Genomic DNA, 20,806 nt, shown 5'->3' with positions numbered 1-20,806 from the left:
TTTGTGGGTGTTAAGGTTTGAACTCATGGCTTTGCAATCACTTAGCTTGTGTTCTACCATTTGAACCAGTCTCAGGCTCAGCTCTTTTGCTGGCTATTTTGGAGATGAAGTCTGGACTTTTTTTCCCCAGATGATAGCTCAGCCTCATGAGTAGCTGGGTTTACAGACATGAGCAATTCATAGTTTGAAGTATTTTTTTAAACCCATACAATTCTATTAGAAATGTTACAGTACAGAGTAACAGTTATTCAACAGTGTTTATAATTTACTGAGCACTTTTTAAAAGAAGCACATAAACATGAATTCTGTTAGGTTTCTCGGAAACTTTGAAACAGACACTATTAACACCTGCATTTTACAGTTGAGGAAACTAAGGTGCAAAGAATCAAGTAGCATCCTAGTTACAATGCTTGATAGTGGTTATCAAGTAATTAGCACCCAGTACCAACTCTCTAGTAGGCACTTCCATGTGACTTAAACACAGAAGTCAACAAAGGGAGAACTGAAGTTGAAAACCAAAATGTAAAGCTTCTTTTTTTAATTTAATTTTTTTTTTTTTTTGGTCCGGTTGTGGGGCCTGAACTCTGGGCCTGGGTGCTGTCCCTCAGCTCTTCAGCTCAAGGCTAGCACTCTACCACTTGAGCCACAGCGCCACTTCCGGCTTTTTGCTTATGTGGTGCTGAGGAATCGAACCCAGGGCCTCAAGCATGCAAGGCAAGCGCTCTACCACTGAGCCATCTTCCCAGCCCAATGTAAAGCTTCTTAATGGAAAAAATACAATTAAAGACAAATCATAACACAGATGTACAGATGTAGAAGAAAACAGTTCGAACAAATGTCAATGGCTAACATTACTGATATACAAATAGTGTTACAAATCAATAAGAAAAACAATTCTATCTCATATGTGAAATGAAATACACAAGAAGCACCATAAATTATGAGTCAATACAAAATGCACAATATTATCTCAAAGCTAAGACACACAAGCAAAAATGAGAAACCATCTTTCCTTGCAAAACTGATTGATACCCAGCGCTGGCAAGAACATGGGGCAATTGGCACTCTCACATACTACCAGGCAAATGTAACCTGACATCATGGACATCAGGCGATATGACCACATTTTTAATATGCATATCCTGGGACTCAGCAATTTACTTTGGAATGTTTATTCTATATAATTAAAGTCATACTGAATGGAAAATATATATCAAAGTAAGATCACTAGCACTTAATATAGCAACAAACACACAATATACATGTCTAAAAATAGGAAACTGGCTAATCAATATGACATTATAAGATAGACTATTATATAGTTAGTCCTTAAGACAATAGTTCCAGGGTAAGGGGCCAAAAGTGGTTGAGCCCTGTCAGCAAGTACCAGGACCTGAGTTCAAATCCTAGCAAGGGAAGGGGGAATGACAAACAATAACTCTATGCTCACTAAGATTGCCAGAAAATAGTGTTACAGAGAAAAGTAAACTGTACAGTTGTATGCACAGTACTGTCCTATTTTTAAATGACAAAGATAATATTTATTCTCTCTATATCCTATTAAGATAACATTTTTAAAAATGTAAATTGTTTCTGTTACTTTTCAAGGGCTATCAATCACTTTTTTTTTTGCCAGCAATACCCTTAAAATATGTCACAATACAGTCTAACACATGGAGGTATCGGTGTACTGGAATATATAACATCCAAAATAAATTTAGATCGAAACATAAAGCCCTTTCCAGCAATATAAATATTTATATCAATTGGTCTTATATTTTTTGCTTGGTCTCGCAGTTCAAGGCCCTGAACTCTGGGTCTTATGCACTCTAGCCAACATTAAGCTAGAGTGTTGCTTATACATGCATGTATGCATGTATATATTATACAGCATGTATAACATTCTTATTATCTTTAAGTAATTGTAAAAGTTACCATGCAACAAATCAGTTTGTGAATACAATGTATCTTGATCCATGTCATCCCTTTCATCATTCTCCTCTTAATTGTTTAAAATGTAAATCCAATGAAAAGAAAGAATACCAGTTGAAACCTGAAAAAACCCAGTAACAAGAAAATCTAAACAAAAAACTGTTCCATAATTATGTAACTTAATCAATACTACAAAGCTGGAATAGAGTGCCTGATACTTTGAAATCTAGAAAAAAGGTCTGAATATACTGGTGGTGGCCTAATTCTTATTGTTTCCAAGAAATTGCATGGTATAAAATGATACAGGTAATAGAAAAGTAAAAAGCTTTTCAACATAGACAATCCACAAGACATTTCTAATGAGTAGTCTCCAATTTTATATAAATCTCAAGTACACCTCCTTTATTTAGTATCAAAGGTGTAGAACTACATCATTCACTTAATAGTTTTACTACTTCAAGAATCAGAATACTTCCCACCCACAAACTTCTCACTTTAAATCACTGAAACAATGGGAACATGATAACTTTTAAATAACGTGCCACAGTTGCTATTATAATTCTATATAATCTTGATTGCCTTTACTTTGTGTTAGAAAACTGCTGTTCCAAAAGTAATGCTAAAGGTTGCCATGATTTAATAAATATATACTCTGAGGCTACTCAGGTGGAACTCACTGTACCAACACCAGGTGGCCCTCTGCGGCTGTTAAAATATCCTCTTCCTGCCTCCACCTGTCTAGCCTTCAAGAGATTGACCAAATTCACTGCTGAAAGGGAACTGGCCTCTTGTAGTGCTCACATGGCCCACCTATTCTGCTTTTAACTGCTGCATGCTAAGGATACCAAATGAACAAGACTGCAAGGACAACACCTTCAACAAGGGACAATCCCAAGCAAATGCCCTGAGAACTCTTCTCAGTGTAAAATCAAAGGACTTCAAAGCACAGATTTTGTTTCAGACCGTTTGGCTGTTGAGTCTTTTTTCTTCTCAGTGCTAAACCATGTTCTAGATAAGGAAAGTTGTTGGGTTTAGTTACGACCAATACGTTTTCTGTTACATGGCTTCTTGACTCCTGAAATCTCATACACTATTTATCCAGCACATTATCTTTTCTTCAATGAAAAGATGAACTTCTCTTTATCCCAATTGATTTATCAAATTCATGAATTTTTGATGAAGTAGGGGTTTTGAGACAAGAATCCTAAAAGTGATATAATATTCTGAGAACTTGAAAAAAGAAATAGTTAATATTAATATGACACCTTTATGTATACTTTTATTCTCTCTCTCTGCCTCCTTTATAGTTCGGAAGGATCACAGACATATAGCAAACTCTTTTAACTCTAACATGGAAGTGGCCCTGTGGCTCAAGTAGTAGAGCACTAGCCTTGAGCTGAAGAGCTGAGGAATAGTGCCCAGACCCAGAGTTCAAGCCCCATGACCAACATACATACATACATACATACATACATACATACATACATACATACATACAAGTGGGTTTCAACTCCATAACATTACATGTGGTATGACTAGTTGCTTCATACACCTTTAGCCATCCTCTTTTCACTACAGGGCACCAGGCATGTCCACAATTCCAATATACTTCCCAGTAAGACTGTCTCAAACCTTTGGTTTGGAAACATCAATAGTCTAGGACTTTGCTGGTTAACTTTGTGTCAGCTAGGTCATAAACTACATCTGATTAAGGGGGAAGAACAGTTGACCCACTAGTTTAAACATGCCATGGCATTATCCCTCTTTTTCATATTCACCAGATAATTACTAAGTATCCAATGAACCAGGCATTTTGCTAGGTGCTGGGTCCCCGACCCAGCCACAGGTACTGCTTACACAGGTTTTATGGACTTCTTATTTAATCAATGAGAAAACAAGTTACCTTCTCACTGACAGAACACAGTACCATAGTGCCAGACTGGACACTGAGGAAGGGGTTCCCAAAGAAAATGTGCCTGGGCTAAGATCTCAGCCATGAGGAGCTGACCTGGAGACTGAGGCCGATGGAAGGAGATTGCAAAAGCTGGCAGGCGGCAGGAGGCGGTGGGCTGATCTCGAGAAGAGGAAAGGCAAGCGTGAGGACAAGGGCAAGGTGAGCAAGGACAGACTTAGAGAGGGGACAGGCAAGACCATGCGCAAATTTGGTAGGGCATGTTAGGGATTCATTTGGACCTTATCCAAATGAAAAAACTGAATTTTAAAACATTTTAAAATCTGGATTTTCTTCACTTTTATTGAGGAAGATCAGAATCACATTTTGAAATGCTAACTCTGGACACAAAATATGGGAGCACATTGGAAGTAGAACATAGAGAGGGCAAGAAGAGGCTGTTGTTCTGTTAGTACAAAAGACAAATGATAGCCTGGGCTAGGGATGTGCAAATAGGCCAAATGGTGAGCACTCTAGAATGAACAGAGTTGAGAGGAATGAGGATGACTCCTAGGTTCTGATTCTGCTTTTTAATGAGCAGGGAGCATGTTAGCAGAAGATTTAGGGAGGACTGCAAATTTGGTTTGGGATATCTAAGTATAAAGTGTATGTAAACTGCTATAATCCTGGAGTTTAGGAGAGGCCATGGACAGCAAAATTCTTCGTGAATGGTCAATCATCAACCTAAGGGCATGTGTGAGTCTTAAGTACAGGTGGAGGAGAGAGAATGAGTAGACTAGGTCTATCTTGAAGATCTTAATATTACTGTTTCAGAGGATGAAGACTGGCCACCAAGAAAGCACTGCCAAGGTTACGGAGGGCTTACCCAAAAAGCAAGCACCTAGACACTTTCAAATACAGGAACTCAATTTTCTCAGTGTTTGACAATTTTTGAGTATGGCTCCAATTATTTTAATTGACTGCTAAATACTAACCACTGCTACCAAACACCAGCAATGTACAAAAGACATTGTCTGAACAATGTACCAACTCATATTGGCAGATGGTACAAATAAGAAGATAAAATTCCCTTTCTGTTAACAACTAATATTTAGTAATCAGAATGCTGTAAGACCAGTTTGAAGATTATTCGATAACGTATCAGCGACATGATTTAAGTAATAAAGAAAGCTTAGCTTCCACCTACAACCAATTATCTAACCTCTCTTCACTCCATACACACCCAACAACACTGAATGCATGTGATAAACTTAGTTAATATGCTGACTCCAGCACGGAATACATTGTACCAGTAGCTCCAGAGACTTCCTCCAGGCTGCAAGAGTCCATTGGTCACACTGCATTCCCGGCTGAGATATGTATTTTCAGAAACAGGCATTCGGTAGGTCATAACAATTTCTTTCTTCTAAGCATTCAACAACTTCTCAACCAATTACATCAAACTTTCAAGACCACCACTACAAAGGATCCAATCACTAACAATGTAGAACTCAGAACTCTCCTCCATAGCAAATGTACCTACACCAATTGTCACAGTCATGAGTAGATAAAGACAAAGGTATCTTCTTGATCAGCTTATTCTCTAGAATATGGTTTATATTTCCCTATGGTGGTTTCTTAAGAAACAGTGCTGCTTTTAGTAATAACACAGAACAGATTTTTAAAAACCAGCTTTGGCAAATACTAAATTTCTTACCCTTAATACCTTCATTTTAATTTCTTCTTGGAAGAAAAAAAAATCATGTCTGAACTTGCAACTCTAACATATATTCCTACTGTTTAAAAGAGTAGGTAGAACTAATTTGAAACCTGTGTCTAGATTTTTTTCTTTACTATGGTCCAAAACCATAGCATGTATATCCTAAGAGTGAGCACCTAAGGAAACAGTACATACTAGCAGTGCAAATGCACAAACAAAGGATAGAACAAGTTTGTCCCTAGTAACTACTAACGTGGAAGTTACTTCCTCAGTAAGTTCTGAAGATATTCTTATACTTATTAAAAGAATAGAGTATGAAATGTTGTGGATGAGATACAGAGCACTAATTTAATCTGGGTGCTCTCCATATTTCTGTGTTGTACAGCTCAAGATGGCATTGTGAAATGTTAATGCTATAACAAACCAACCAAAACAGAGGCTGTGCACTCAGGACCGTTGTCTCTACCGCCCAGACTACATCTTGCAGAGGTTCCCAAATGGTGAATGAATGAAATCTAAAGCACTAACAAAGGGATAAGGTCTAGCAATACTGGAAGTTTCCCTCCTTGTATGATCAATATGAATGAGCTTCTTTTCTCTCTTTTCACTTATAATATGGCACAAATAAATCTGACAAGCATCTAATACTGATCATTTATTTTCTTGGATTAGGAAGATATAAATAACATATACTAATGCCCATACAAGTTCAGATTATAGAAAGGTATGTATCATAGACATATTTTCAGTTAGTGGTCTATTAGTCCTCCTGCAGAATGTCCTCTTTAAAATTTATTAATTATTCTTGATTATTTTGAAAACTGAAAGAGGAGGTCGCACAGAGAAATGAAGAGTAGACTTTGGAACTGTACTGACTTGGGGTTCAGTCCTAGTTCTGTCTTACAGAGTTACTGACACTGAGTTTCACCATATCGAGTGAGTTTCTGTCTTCTGAAACAGAAATTACAGTGCCTTAAGAGTGCTGTAGGGGAGACGAAACGAGATACCACATACAAACTGCACAGAAGGCAAGGAAAGTGACCACATTAAATCTATGTCTATCTACATGCTCACTGTTCATGCTTTAAGTAACAGGTAAAAACCTCTTCAATTTTACAATCTGAAGAGTATGTGACTAAGATGACTGCTTGAAATGAATCATTTACTTTAATTTGGTTCTGATTTCATGAAAAAAAGAGTTCTTAAATTATTTCCCAAAGGGAACTCTGGATTATATTCAACCCATTTAGTTTTGTTCTTTTTTTTTTTTTTCCTTTTGGCAGTTATGGGTCTCAAACCCAAAGCCCTATTTGGCAAGCACTACCACTGAGCTACATGGTCAGCCACTGTTTACATTTTCAAGTAGCTTTAACTTTTAACTTGGGATATATACAAAAGGAAGCTAGCAAATAACCAAGTCTACCCCACATGGTATATGTGATTTAAACAAAGTAAGACATTCCAAGGTTAGAGATATATTAGATGTGGAATGCCTAACGAGCCCCTGGAGGTTATTACTTTCTCATACCATGTTTTCCCATTGCCTTCCATACCAAGAGGTATTCTTGAATTTAAAAACATAACTGGAGTACAAAATGCAAGGCACTGTTTTCTAACTCAGCACTTCTGAATGCTTCATACATTACCTTAGGGCAAGCCATTACCCCTTAACTGCTCGTACCCCACTATTTGTTCTCTGGATTGCAATAGCCAGTGTCAAGAACTGATTAGCAGATTCAGTCTAGGCAAGCTGTAGGCTGGCTTTCTGTTCTTGTTGAAACCAAAAGAACACTCCTTTCTTTCTGCATTTTGAAATCTTCAGGTCGACAAGTCAGCGACCATTTCTAAAACATGCAACATATTATGCTTGAGGTGCTATAGAAGATGTGAAAGAATATCAACAAACAGGGCTACTTCCTGTTTTTCCTATCTAACAAAATGGAGTTATTATAGTATATTGGAAATCATATATTAAGGAATGTTGGTTAACCAGTCACCCTTGCCAGGATCAGATATGAAAAGAAAACAAAAGTTGGCAACAATTCTAGCTCTGATATTTCTCTTCCAGAATTATACTTAATAAGGTTAATCTTTGAAAAATGCATTAATTTTCTTGCCTGATTTAAAATGAAACTTGGAGACAATTCCTAAGTGCAAAACTTAACCAATTCACTTAAGACTGATCTATTGTGACTGCTTCCAGCCTTTTATTTAAAAAAAAAAATCACCAACTTAATTCTTTAAGATTTATTTTTAGGTATTCTTGTATCTCCTCTTGAATAAACTGTCACTAAATATTTTTAGCTTCTAAAAGGAAGTGAAACTGAGGGCTATATGCAGATATGAAAAAACTTATGAAATGGCTTTTGTTTTAAGCAAAAACTAACATTAACAAGTACAGTGTATCTTGTTCTTTCATGGGGCCAGCAAATTGATAGTTTGGTTTTTTTTAAGTTACAAAAATAGGATGCAGTAATTACATCTACCAAACTCACAATAGCCTGTTCAATGAAAGTAACACTGTAATTTTTCTCCAAAGACAGTAAAGCCCCTAATTCTATAATATGAGGAAAAATACCTAATGCTTAGACATCACTTACCAGCATAAAACTCACTGATTTCAGTTAGTACCCCCAAAAGGGGGGGCAGACACAAAATCAATGAATATTGTCACAGAGCTTATGGCTTACAAATACCCTTTCTACACTTTCAATTTATATATTCAAAGACCAGACTAAAAGAAAATATGAATTTTTTAAAATCACAGAATTCTCTTAAAAACTAGACAATAAAGTCTTTAAATAGACAGATGGGGCTTAGGCAAAAATATTTTTAATATTTTAAAAATATTTTAAAATCTTAGCTTAAAATTTTTTCTCTAATTTATGAATATAACTACTGTCATAAAAGGAAAATGTAAAGTTCAACTGTAATATAAATGCAAAATAAACATGTACAGTTCAGTTTCACAGAACTGCTTCTCATCAGCTGTTTTTCTGAAACTTCAAACCATAAAGTATAACAACACAACATATACAACATTAATGACACTTTTTATACCAACCAATTCAAAGGAATTTCAAGCACTCACAAAAGCAGAAAAAGAAAAAGCCAATCCATTATATTTAAAAGGGTTAGGGAGTCAATATTTTACTACAAATTAAACTTTAACATATGCCATTATACTTACTAACATTATTTTATAGCCTGTGCAATTATAACTACTTCTAAAAGTGCTAAAATTAAGTGTGGATTACCCAGCCACTTAATTCTACCTGCCTTGACCTTACTACACCTATTTTGTGTCAAAACAATATTAAACAACATCTGGGCATTTTTGCAGTGGTTGCCTTTACATTCTACCCATAGCTCACTAAACTGACTAGAATTACACCCAAAAGATATGGTCTCATGAGACTAGGTAAATTTAATTTCTCAAATTTGTTTTTTTTTAAAAATCTGGAGTAATTTGTGCAACAATGGCCTTCTAAGAATGATTTCTAGTTAAGTTATAATCCAATCTGCACAGAAACAGGAAACCACAGAGGAGCCTAACTGCTGTAAGAATGATACGTGTACAAGTGCACGCAGAACTGCACAGTCACAAATCTACTTTTGTCTTAACATTGCGAAGCTGCGGTGCCGAGCACAAGTTTTTAGCTTTTTATTTTTTTGCGCGCGCGTGGGGGGGGGGGGAGCAGCTTCCAAAACAGACAGTGATTTTACACACACACACACACATATGAACACACACACACACACACACACACACACACACACACACACACACACACACATGCACGCAAAGGTCAACTTACTTTAGCTAATGAGCCAAACCCAAGGACTTCTTTCTACTGTCAGATTCATCTTAGAATTAAGACACGTCCATAGTAAACACCAGTGAATTCTACAGGGCACTTTGCGGGGATGGGCAGCATGCTATGCCCGTTCAGATCGTGCGGTTTCGCACGGGCTGATCAGTCTATAAAAACAAACAGATTCTACCTATCACTCGCAAAGTCATTTCCTCCCACAGAATCCACTCCCCCCCCAGCAGCCAAAACAGGGCGAGGCCAGCCAGTCCCGGGGCTACACTACCTGACACAGCAAGCTTCACCCGCACCGGAAGACCGCAGCCCACCGCACGGTGGGCCCCGCCGCTGGGCGTGCGGCCCGGGTCGCCGCACGGAGCGGGAAGCCGCGCACCGTCCCCGCCGCGCCGCGCCGGAGGCTGCGGGGAGCGCTCACCGGCCGCTGGGGAACTGAATGGCTGACACATCCGGTCCCGGCTCCCACACCGCTCCCCCCAACGCAAACTTAAAAGGCCAAACGCAAACTCCACGCCGAAGTCATCGGAGTCGCGGGGCAGTTCAAATTCCCAGACGCACCGGGCGCCCGGCGGGGCGCGGCGAGGAAAAGGGAGAGGAGGGGGCGCGGGGCTCCCCTCGCAGACCGCCCACCCCGCGCTCCGCCGCGCTGACAGGCGTCCCCGCAACCCCGGGAGCGCGGCCCGGTACCTGCCCGGGCCGCTCCCTTCCCCGGCCTCCGGGTCCCCCACCCGACCTCGGGCTTTCCCACCCCCCGTCCCCTGAGCTTCTCCGACCACCGCCCGCCCCGCGACGCCCGCCCCGCGGCCCAGCCCCGCACTGCACCCGGGCTCCCCACGGGACCCCGCAGTGCGCCTCGCACGCCTGTCACATGTCCGCAAACAATAACAAACTCCCGCACGTCCCCGTCCGGTCCCCGGTGCCCCGGCGCCGCCCGACCTGAAGGGCTCCAGCGGCGCCCGGGCGCGGGTCCCGGAGAGCGGCGCCTAGTGCCCGCTTCGTCCCGCCGCGCCACGCCGCGCCCGGTTCATTCATTGCCCCGGCCCGCCCCAGTCCCGCCGTCCCGGCCGCGCGGCTCACCCGGCGGGGGCCGCTGCAGGAGACGACTCGGCGGCCGGCGCCCGCTTCTCCCCGGGCTCGGCCCCTGCGGGAATCCGGGCGCCCAGGTCCGGCGCGGCCGCCGGCTCCGCTGGGTGGGCGCCGCCGCGGCTCGCGGCTCCGGGGGGCGGCGGCACCGCCACAGGCTGGAAGCCGCTCCCGCCCGACGCCGCGTCCGCGGGCTCCGGGGACGGAGAGGTGGAGGAGCAGGGCGGCGAGGCGGCGCCGAGGAGCGGCGGCTCCGGCAGCTGGTCCAGCTCCACGCTCCGCACTTTGCGCATCTGGCGCCGCCGCCAGTCCGCCCGCTCGCGGCCCGCGCTGCCCGCCTCCCGCAGCAGTCCCGCGGCTGCCGCGGGCGCGCTGCTCGCCTTAAGGGCGCCGCCGCCACCGCCCGCCTCCGGGCTCGCTGCCCTGGCGCCCGGGAATCCCGACGACGAGGCGCGATTCCCCGCCGCCGCCGCCATTTTCTCTCGCGGGCCACATTCGCTCGGCCCCTGCGAGGGAGGGAGGGGGCGGGGAGAGCGCAGGGGGCGGGCGGACCGGCGGGCGGGCGGGCGGGCGCTGCGCCGCCGGCGTAGGACCGCCTGCGCTAACTGCGTGAGCGCGGCCGCTGGGGCCGGGGCTGGGCGGACCCCGGGCGGGCGGCGGCGCAGGTGGGAGGGGGCGGGCCGCGCTCGGGGCTGCGCGGGCGGAAGGGTGCGCGAGGTGAGCGCCGCCGGGCTCCGCTCGGCCGTGCTCTCCGGTATCCCGGGCCGTACTGGCGAGAAGGAGGCGCCTGAGCGGCCGCGGGGTGCAACTTCCCCTCGGCGGCAGTCTGGGCCGGGCTCGGCGGGAGCTGGCCCCGTGGGCGGAGGAAGTGATCGGTGGGAACGCTGGTGTGCGGTGCACCGCGGGGACGCACGCCCCGGTCTCCTCGGCAGAGCGGCGGGGTCCCCGCGCGAGCCAGCCTCCTATCCCCACTCGCGAGCTCCGCTCCCGGCGCGCAGGTGGCGCCCGGAGACGGCCGCCCGCCGCCCCGCGGGGCCCGGTTCAGAAAGCATTCCCTCCCTTCGGTCCCGCACACTTGCGTGGGTTTCTGTAAGACCTGGCCCGAGCCCCTGCCCCATCCCACCGGCGCGAGAGACGCAGAGGCGGGGGTTCTAGGGACCCGGCCCCCCCCACCCCGCACCTCCAGCTGTCCAGGGAAGCGCCGGCGAGTACCGAACCCCTGGCGTCTGGGGCTGGAGCCAGGCTGTGCCAGGAAGTGCTGGATCGCCTCGTGGGTGGCCAGCCTGGGGCCCGGCCCTCCCCGGATCCGATGCTCCGCTCCGCACGTCCCGGTTCCCGGCAGAGTCAGGTGACACGCCGGAATCCCCGTCCCCTGCCCCCGCAGCACCCAAGGTGACCCTTCGGAGCACTTTCCCCAGAGTCAGAGGAGAGGTGCTCGGGCAGGGAAGTCGGGACTGAGAGGTTCAGGACGTGGCTCTCTTTTTCATTCAAGTAGTGTTGCGTTTAGTTCTTTTTCTTCCACTATAAAGTTTGCCTGACATGGGGATCTCCTCAGAACCCAAGAGCAGCCTCTGGATTGAGATGTGGAACGTGGGGGGAGGGAGGTAAGATGGAGGTAGAAGGGGTTTTTCTTCCCGAGCAGAGAGAGCTGTTGTCATTTCTGTGCTTAAGTAAAAGCCTCAACTATCTGCAGCACAGTTGTTTTGACTTCTCGAGATGAGATCACATGAATGTTAACTGAAGAGCAAGGTGCTTTCAGAGAAGTTTTTAAAGAGCCCTGATTTCGAAGGAGCCCAATGTTTTGAATTGCACTGATACCTGCCATGAGTCTTAGATGGCTACATCCTACAGCACAAACTTTTTGGAAGTTTAGATAAATCTTAAAAAATGTTAGGTCTCCATTTAGGCTGAAATTATATGCTCTTTTAATGCAGTCAAGCATATCATCCAAACCAAACAGTAATTATTTCCCAGGTCTTCCCAGATTGCCACACCCACCAAATGCTAAATTGAAAAGGATAAACTTTCCTGGTTTCTACTTGGTTCTAAAAACCAAACCACAACAACAAAAAGCCCACCCACTTTTCAGTTTGCACACTCATACTCACCACACTTAGTTACCTGTAACAAAGTCTGGCCGAAGAAGCAAGTTAAAAAAGAGTTCAGCAAAAGTTTGACATGCAAATGTGTATGTTCTTGTGTATATTTTTGTGTGTGCCCGTATTTAGCCTTAAACTCAGAGCCTAACACTCTCTCTTAGCTTTTTTGCTCAAGGCTGGTGCTCTACCACTTACACCATACCTCAACTTCCAGCTTTTTTCTACTTAATTGGAGATAAAAAATCTCATGGCCTTTTCTGCCCAGACTGGCTTTTGAACCAAGAACTTCAGATCTCAGTTTTCAGGGTAGCTAGGACTACAGATGCAAGCCACTGTCAGTGTCCAACTAAAAGTCTGACTTTTGTGTCTATTTTGCATTGATTGAAAGTGGGGACCCAGATGAGAGGGATATTAAATTCAGCATTATCAACTAGCTACAATTCTCTGACCTCTATCTCTCAAATACCACCATAGTAACCTTCTCTTTAACCACAATCCTAGCCCAATTTTCTTGAGATAATCAAATGACCTGATTAACTAAAAAGGGCATCCTCCCTCTGCTACCTTGTTAATAGAAAATCTTTGATGATCAATCAACGATATGTTTTTCTACCTGACTTTGAGACTTAATCATGATTAAGCCCATATCTCTAGTTTTGGTGCTGTTTGGCTTTTACTTTTTATAGATGTACAATGATGTATGTTAAATATCAATTCTGAATTGCCTTAATTTGATTTATTCAGTGACATAAAAAGTCTCTTATTTCATCCAATGTTGCTTCTAAACTGAAAACTCCAATTATTATTTCCAATCTCTTTGTGTTCATTATCACTTAGATATAAACCCTGAAGTGATTTCCCGTATGCTGTGACAATTTCAGAAACCTTTATGCCAGTGCTTTTCCAGATCACCTTTCCTCACCCAGCGCTCTTGGGAATTGCTCAAGTCACGCCTGAGTTACACCTCAAATTCATTTGTAGGATCCATTTAAACACTGGGCATTTGCTTGTTGTACACAGATACTACAGACACTAAAATGAAAGACATATACTGGCAGACATTTCAGCTTGTATACTATTCATCAGACACTTATTCAGTACCTCTTGTATGCATGCAGGAAATCTTTGCCCTGTTAGGGGATATCTTTGTTTTATTCATTTTAACAAAAATATTTTCATTTATAAATATTTTGATGGTGAGTATGTATGGGGCTGATTCGCATAGAATTTCAGATCCATGAGTTTGTGAATGTGTTTGTGAACTCTTAGGTAGACATAAAGGAATTAGAATGTAACCTTGACAATAGTCCAAAAACTGGTACTCTCCTAGGCTTACAACTATTTCTTACGTAATATTTGCTGAAGAACTGGAGCTAGAATTTGGTTTCTCCATGCTATTTCTAAACACTATACTTTCCAGGTGTTTTCAGATGTTGTAAGTCAGGAAATCTTGTCATCTGTGGTATAATTGGTCCCCCAAGTCTTCTACCTAGCTTCTAGTTTACTGGTTGCGGGCACTGGCTGTAGTTGGTGTGCAAGACACAGAGGCATACCACAGCATAAGAAATGCATGGCCAGTGCTGGTGTGCACCTGCATAATTCTGGTCCCACTGGGTGAATTAAGGGCCCAAAGAATCTATTGAACTTGTTGCCAAACTTGATAAGACATAACCTACTCAATTAGATGTAATTCAGTTATTAAATTGGTGAAACATGAGTATGAGTGCAAAAATTTTTTCCAAATGAAAATGAAGGCAAATGCTTTGAAAGATTGAACAAAAGTGAGAGATGGAAAAACATGTCTGACAAACTAGTTGTTGATAAGACCATTTGATCAAGAAGAAAATCTAGAAGAATTTACAAATATCTGAAAATACTTACTTTGCTTTAAAGAGACTGAAACTAAACATTGTAGACAAGGTAAAATTTGAAAAAGACTCATAGAATTATAAAGAGTGAACCACACTATAAAGATCAAGATCCTATAGCTAAGCCCCAGCCAAAAATCTCACATAAATAAAAACAAAACTCTGTTATTGCTAGGTTCCAGTAGCTCACAGTAGTTTATGCCTTTAATCCTAGCTACTCAGAAGGCTGAGATCTGAGGATCAAGGTTTGAAGCCAGCCCAGGCAGAAAAATTATTGCAATTCTTAATCTCCAACTAACCAGCAATAAGCTGGAACTAGAGGTGTGGCACAAATGGCAGGGTGCCAGCCAAAAATGAAAAGCCAACTGAAAATATGAGGGCCTGAAACATAAAACCCCGTTATTAATTTACAAAATAGTTAGGATATATATATATATATATATATATATATTACAAAATATATATTACAAAATAGTTAAGGTATATATGTATATAATTCCCTTTTATTAATTAATTGTCTAAGTTTTATTGTTATTATTAAGGTGTTTACAGAGGGGTTACCATTTCATAAGTCAGGTTATGAGCACATTTCTTTCTTTTTTTGTTTTTTAGATAATGTTACCCTTCCTTTGATTTCTTCCAGTTTTCCCCTCCCAACCCTATATCTAAATTTTTGTTATGAATTCGCATGTACTGTACTTAAGACAAGAAACTAAACTTTGTTACAAAAATACTGAAAATGAGTCAAATTGAGTTTTTATACTTAAAATAAAACTACAACTTACTGTATTTAATCCATCTCAGAATTAGCAAAAAATTATCCCACTTTACAAACATGCTCTGATTCTTTTAAATGGTCACTAACTTTTTTCTTGTTTTTTATTTTTCAGATACGGTCCCGGACAGTCTGGAGTCACAGCATTCTGTCAAATACACACCACCACTTCTGACTTATTTGCTACAATGGGGTTTTGCTAACTTTGGTCTGGACTGGCCTCCAACTGCATTTCTTCCAAACAGAACTACAGGGATTAGCCACCATGCTTGGCTATATAATTATTTTTCTAGCTTTTTTTTCAACAAAATTGCTAATTGTGTTACTTTTAACTAAGGTTTTTACATAATTTGTGTCTGATCATGTAAAGCAATTCAACTCTGCTTTCTAGAGGGCAAAAATCAATTTAAAATTCCAAAGTAATGAATATCAAAATCTCAAAACTTAACTAAGTACGTAGAAAACCTTAAAAACTTGGAAATTTAATGAAATGTTAGAAAACATTAAACTAAAATGATTTTCACTTTTAATAATCTTGTCACCTTGGGATAGCAACACACTTCATATGTTTTGCCCAAATCAACATACATGCAAATTTAAATCATATGTATCTTTGAATCATACCAAATGTGTCTTAGTATTTGTGTGCCAGTGTAAAAGTTGCCCTGATATGTACATAGTTGGGGGCCAGTAGATGGATCACAAAAGAGAAATTGAGAGCATGGGTACTAAGATGGCCAGGACATATTATGCTCAGGAATCCATTTTTGAAATTTGAAGGGCAAGCTGAGACACGTTAGTACATTTATTTCTTCTTTGAATACTTCTGGCCAAAAGATTCTACCTTGATCCCAAGGTGACATTGCTCCCCAACTTGCAAACCTTGATCTACTTGCAAACCTTGACTATTCGAGGCCACGACAAGACATGGGAAGAGGTGTTCTTGGGGTCTGTAAAGTATTGCTCCCAGAGCAGATGTTTAGGCAGATGTAGGCCATGCTGAGCCACCACTGTGAACCAGCACTGACTTACACAGCAGTTGGGTGTCCTTTAATCAATTCATGTTTCCAAACCTGTGACACACAGTATACTGGAAAGTAGAAAGCCAAGGGCACAGTCTTCTCCTGCCCAGGACTAAGAGAGGTGCTTGCCAGGGGCTAGACATTCTAGGTGCCAGGAAAAGAGAAAATGAGACCATGAGACCTTTCCTTAGCTAACATCTAAAGCTAACCTGGGTCAGAACTGCTTGTGTCTGCGTCATCTTTTCTTTTCTTTTCTTTTCTTTTCTGTTCTTTTCTGTTCTTCTCTTTTCTTTCTTTTCTGTCTCTCTCTCTCATGAGGGAGAAATTGGGGTCCAGGGGACACTGAGGGCCATAAAGTCAAAGGCATTGAACATTTGAAATAGAAGCCCCTGAAAAGAAAAGAAAATGTTTCCAGTACACAGAAATGTGTTCCATGAATGTTAATTTATTGAATCTACATATAATGCTAAGAAGTAGGTAGTATAATTATCAAAGTCCTACAGATGAAGAAAGTGAAGCACAGGGAAGCCAAGTCCCAGGCTGGCTCAGAGCTCAAAGGTGCTCACCATTATGTCAGACAGGTGAGACTCGAACTTAGCTATTCAGGTTCCCCAGCGCTTTCTTTTAACCTCAAATTACAGTGTATATTTCTTATTAATACTAATAAATGTTACTGTTTTCTTTCCTGTAGTTAGTTGTTATTCTTTTGTTAGTGAACATAAAAATAGTCATGAATCTCTGTCTCAATGTAATTTTTCTTATTTTTTTTCTTCCCTTGTTTGGTCTGAGATCTGGACTCAAACATGGTACTTGATTCTTTCACTTTACTTTCTAGTGCTGTACCAACTAAGCCTTCCTTGCCTCCAACTCCTTAATGTAGTTTTTAAAAATTTCTTAATGTCATAAATTTCTTTCTTTCTTTCTTTCTTTCTTTCTTTCTTTCTTTCTTTCTTTCTTTCTTTCTTTCTTTCTTTCTTTCTTTCTTTCTTTCTTTCTTTCTTTCTTTCTTTCTTTCTTTCTTTCTTTCTTTCTTTCTTTCTTTCTTTCTTTTTGTTGGTCGTGGGGCTTGAACTCTGGGCCTGGGCACTGTCCCTGAGCTCTTCAGCTCAAGGCTAGTGCTCTATCGCTTGAGCCACAGCACCACTTCAGATTTTCTGGTGGTTAATTGGAGATACAAGTCTCACAGACTGTGATCCTCATATCTCAGCCTTCTGAATAGTTAAGATTACAGGTGTAAGCCACCAGTACCCGGCTTCATAAATTTCTTAAGTAAAAAATTTGAGATCATTATCTTATATTTTATAACATGCTCATATTTATATACAAATTTTGTGTTTATAAGTGCTAATGGCAGAGACTAAACAGCTACACTATGAACTACATTCCATAGTCAGTCACTGCTCCCTGTACTAAGTCCACAAGGAAGTTGTAAATGCCGTCCACATATGGACTCTGTGTTCAGAAAAGTTGGGACTGTGCAGCTTGGCACATGCCTGGGTAGGTACAGAGCTAAACTGAGACTCATTGAGGTCTAGGCCAAATCAGCCAGGAGAAAGTTGTTCATTGCTGTCTAGATTTTGTTGCTGGTGAAGAACAAGCTCCCCAGGGTTTCAAAACCAGAACTCATGGGCTGTGTCTCTACAGTTCAACAGAACCTCACTCTCCAGAGCAAGTATGTGTAGCCAGGGAAGGAACCTCTGTGTCAAACCAATTGGTGCTCATGAAGAAGCTAGAGTGTTTCAGGATACTTAGGGCTGATGAGGAATTTAAGTCCACCCACATCTGCATGTCGAACATCTGTCTCCAGGCCTAAGAAGTTGGAATACCCCTCTGTACCTATAGGGCTGAACAGAGGGGTTTGCTGTAGGAAATCATTCGTGTGTGTCCAGTGATTCTAAGATTGGTTCAGTGTTCACGGTGTTAAGTTGACTGTTTTCAATTTGAGTCTGGATATTTAAAGCTGAAAAGAGCTCTTCAATACCAAAATCTCTTCTGGGATTCTGGGCTTGAAGCCTGGGTGTCAGGTCCAGGATTTGGGTCAGGGAAAAAATTGTGGTTATACAGGGTCTGACCATCTTACTTGATAAGATGTTTTCCAGATCACAGGGTGTCTCAATCGTTTATGTTTGGTTAGCTGTGTTTTGTTCAGGAAGCATACTATTCTGTGCATTGAGGTTTAATATAGGTTCAGACTTTTTGATATCTTTACTTAAAGTTTTAGGATCATTCTGTAACAAACTAGCACTCTCTGTGCTAATAAACTGCAGCTGATAATGTCCATAGGAACATTGTATTATGTTCATATGATGATATCATATGATATTATGGGAAGTTGGGCATCTAGGAGACTTTGCGTACTCCTAGCTTGGATTTCTCTGGAGATCCCCCCAAACTGGACACAAGCACCAGCCTAAGCAACTGTGGAGGAAGTTACTCTAGATCTGGGCAAAGGTAACTTGGTGTGAACATTAATGGGAAGGGACATGAGGATCAGATCAGTCTGAGAACAAGATGACACAGAGGAGTCCAGGCCAATACTGAACAGAAAGTCTCATGTCTGGTGAGGCATGGGTCAGATCTGTCTGTACGTGTATTGAAGAAATGCTATTCTTTGACATGTGTCCTCTAGTTTTTGCAAAGGATTCGATAGACTTTTACCCAAGTTCACTTGAACCTGTAATAATTGGCTCAACAGGATTGATTTTTTTTTGCTTTTTTAAAATTTTATTTTATTGTAAAGATGCTGTACAGAGGAGTTACAGTTACATGAATAAGGCAATGAGTACATTTTCTTGGGGAGCATTGTTACCCCCTCCCTTATTGGTCTCCCATTATCCCTGCCCTCCCCCACCTTCCTCACTCCTCCCCCACCCTTTGAAGTTTTAAGTTAAGAGGTAGGTTTTCCTTCATAAAGCAAGCCTCTACATCCAGGCTAAGGATTATGGTTCCTATGGACAAAGGTTCTAAATGCACAGCACCTGTCTGGAGCCTCGGTGCATACCTATCCCACAGGCTGGCTTGAAGAATTGGCTGTGGGCACAAAGACAGGTGTCAAAGGAAGTGGCATGGTCAGACATTTAACCAGAGTCACTTTGGGTTCAGTAAAAGCAACTTCTGAAGATCTCTCAGAGGTGCTGTGACACTCTGCCTCCTGGCTACCAGTCTTTCTTTTTGTTTCTTTTTTTTTTTTTAAGTTTTGAGTTCTTGAGTGTTGGTTAAGAAATTGTTTATGTTATAGTTGTTTAATGATCAATGTTCTTATTGGGCATTTCTGGCTTGGTAGTTTTCCTCTCTCTCTTTCCTTCCCTCCCTCCCTTCCCTCTCTCCCTCCTTCCCTCCCTCCCTCTCTCCCTCCCTCCCCCCCTCCCTCCTTCCTTCCTTCTTCCATTCCTTCCTCCCTCCCTCTTTCTTTCTTCCTCCCTCCCTCCCTCCCTCCCTCCCTCCCTCCCTTCCTTCCTTCCTTCCTTCCTTCCTTCCTTCCTTCCTTCCTTCTTCCATTCCTTCCTCCCTCCCTCTTTCTTTCTTCCTCACTCCCTCCCTCCCTCCCTCCCTTCTTTCCTTCCTTCCTTCCTTCCTTCCTTCCTTCTTCCATTCCTTCCTCCCTCCCTCCCTCTCTCCCTCCCTCCCCCCTCCCTCCTTCCTTCCTTCTTCCATTCCTTCCTCCCTCCCTCTTTCTTTCTTCCTCCCTCCCTCCCTCCCTTCTTTCCTTCCTTCCTTCCTTCCTTCTTCCATTCCTTCCTCCCTCCCTCCCTCTCTCCCTCCCTCTTTCTTTCTTTCTTTCTCTTCCTTCCTTCCTTCCCTCCCTCCCTCCTTCCTTCCTTCTTCCATTCCTTCCTCCCTCCCTCCCTCTTTCTTTCTTCCTCCCTCCCTCCCTCCCTTCCTTCCTTCCTTCCTTCCTTCCTTCCTTCCTTCCTTCCTTCCTTCCTTCCTTCTTCTATTCCTTCCTCCCTCCCTCTCTCTCTCCCTCCCTCTTTCTTTCTTTCTCTTCCTTCCTTCCTTCCCTCCCTCCCTCTCTCCCTCCCTCTCTCCCTCCCTCTTTCTTTCTTTCTTTCTCTTCCTTCCTTCCTTCCTTCCTTCCTTCCTTCCTTCCTTCCTTCCTTCCCTCCCTCCCTCCCTCCCTCCCCCCCTCCCTCCCTCCAGGTGGATACCTGTCCTCTGTAGTGATGGTGGCCATTTGGGTAGAGATGAGCCAATGCTGTTCAGCTGGCCCAGAGGCAGCCACTCACACACCGGCAGATTTTCCCACAATCCTCTGCATGTCTCTTCAAGTCCCACTCAGTGCTATAGGAATTGTCCCACTTATGCTTCTTCTATGCACTCTATTTCCATAAAGTGCTGTTTTACAAGAGAAAACTGAGAAAATGGCTGGTTGGGGGCTCCAGGACATCCTTCAGTTGGACGGCAGTGGAATTTCGGTATGGTTTTCAGTTCCTTTCTTACTGTTCAATTTACTGTGCCATCCTGCAGTTGGTGGCTCTTGATCAGGTGCCTGTGGGAATGCTGGGCTTTTGGCAGGATCTTGCCACCATGGATCTTAGGCAGCTGGCCCTCTCAGGCAGGGCCTTTGGGTTTCTCAAGAGCCCAAG

General features: G+C 42.8%; 1 protein-coding gene and 1 pseudogene across 2 annotated transcripts in view; both read right to left on the bottom strand.

The window, feature by feature from the left end:
* The window catches only part of Map3k1 (mitogen-activated protein kinase kinase kinase 1), a 70,594-nt gene extending 59,662 nt beyond the window's left edge, over window positions 1–10,932 (bottom strand). Inside the window, exon 1 of one of the 2 annotated variants that reach the window (XM_070041197.1) lies at window positions 10,451–10,932. In XM_070041197.1, coding sequence (XP_069897298.1) covers window positions 10,451–10,932 — 482 coding nt within the window. Of the gene's footprint in view, window positions 1–9,361; window positions 9,414–10,450 lie in introns of those variants that run through there. The other variant, XM_070041198.1, reaches the window with a different exon arrangement.
* Window positions 10,933–17,629: 6,697 nt separating this feature from the next.
* On the bottom strand, window positions 17,630–20,394 carry LOC138840696 (ATM interactor-like; annotated as a pseudogene).
* Window positions 20,395–20,806: the final 412 nt, after the last annotated feature.

This window comes from Dipodomys merriami, unplaced genomic scaffold (assembly GCF_024711535.1).
Source record: "Dipodomys merriami isolate MVZ:Mamm:240054 unplaced genomic scaffold, mDipMer1.0.p SCAF_30, whole genome shotgun sequence".
Lineage (NCBI taxonomy): Eukaryota > Metazoa > Chordata > Mammalia > Rodentia > Heteromyidae > Dipodomys > Dipodomys merriami.
Note: the sequence above shows the minus strand (reverse complement) of the source record. Positions and strands in the feature narration are given on the sequence as shown.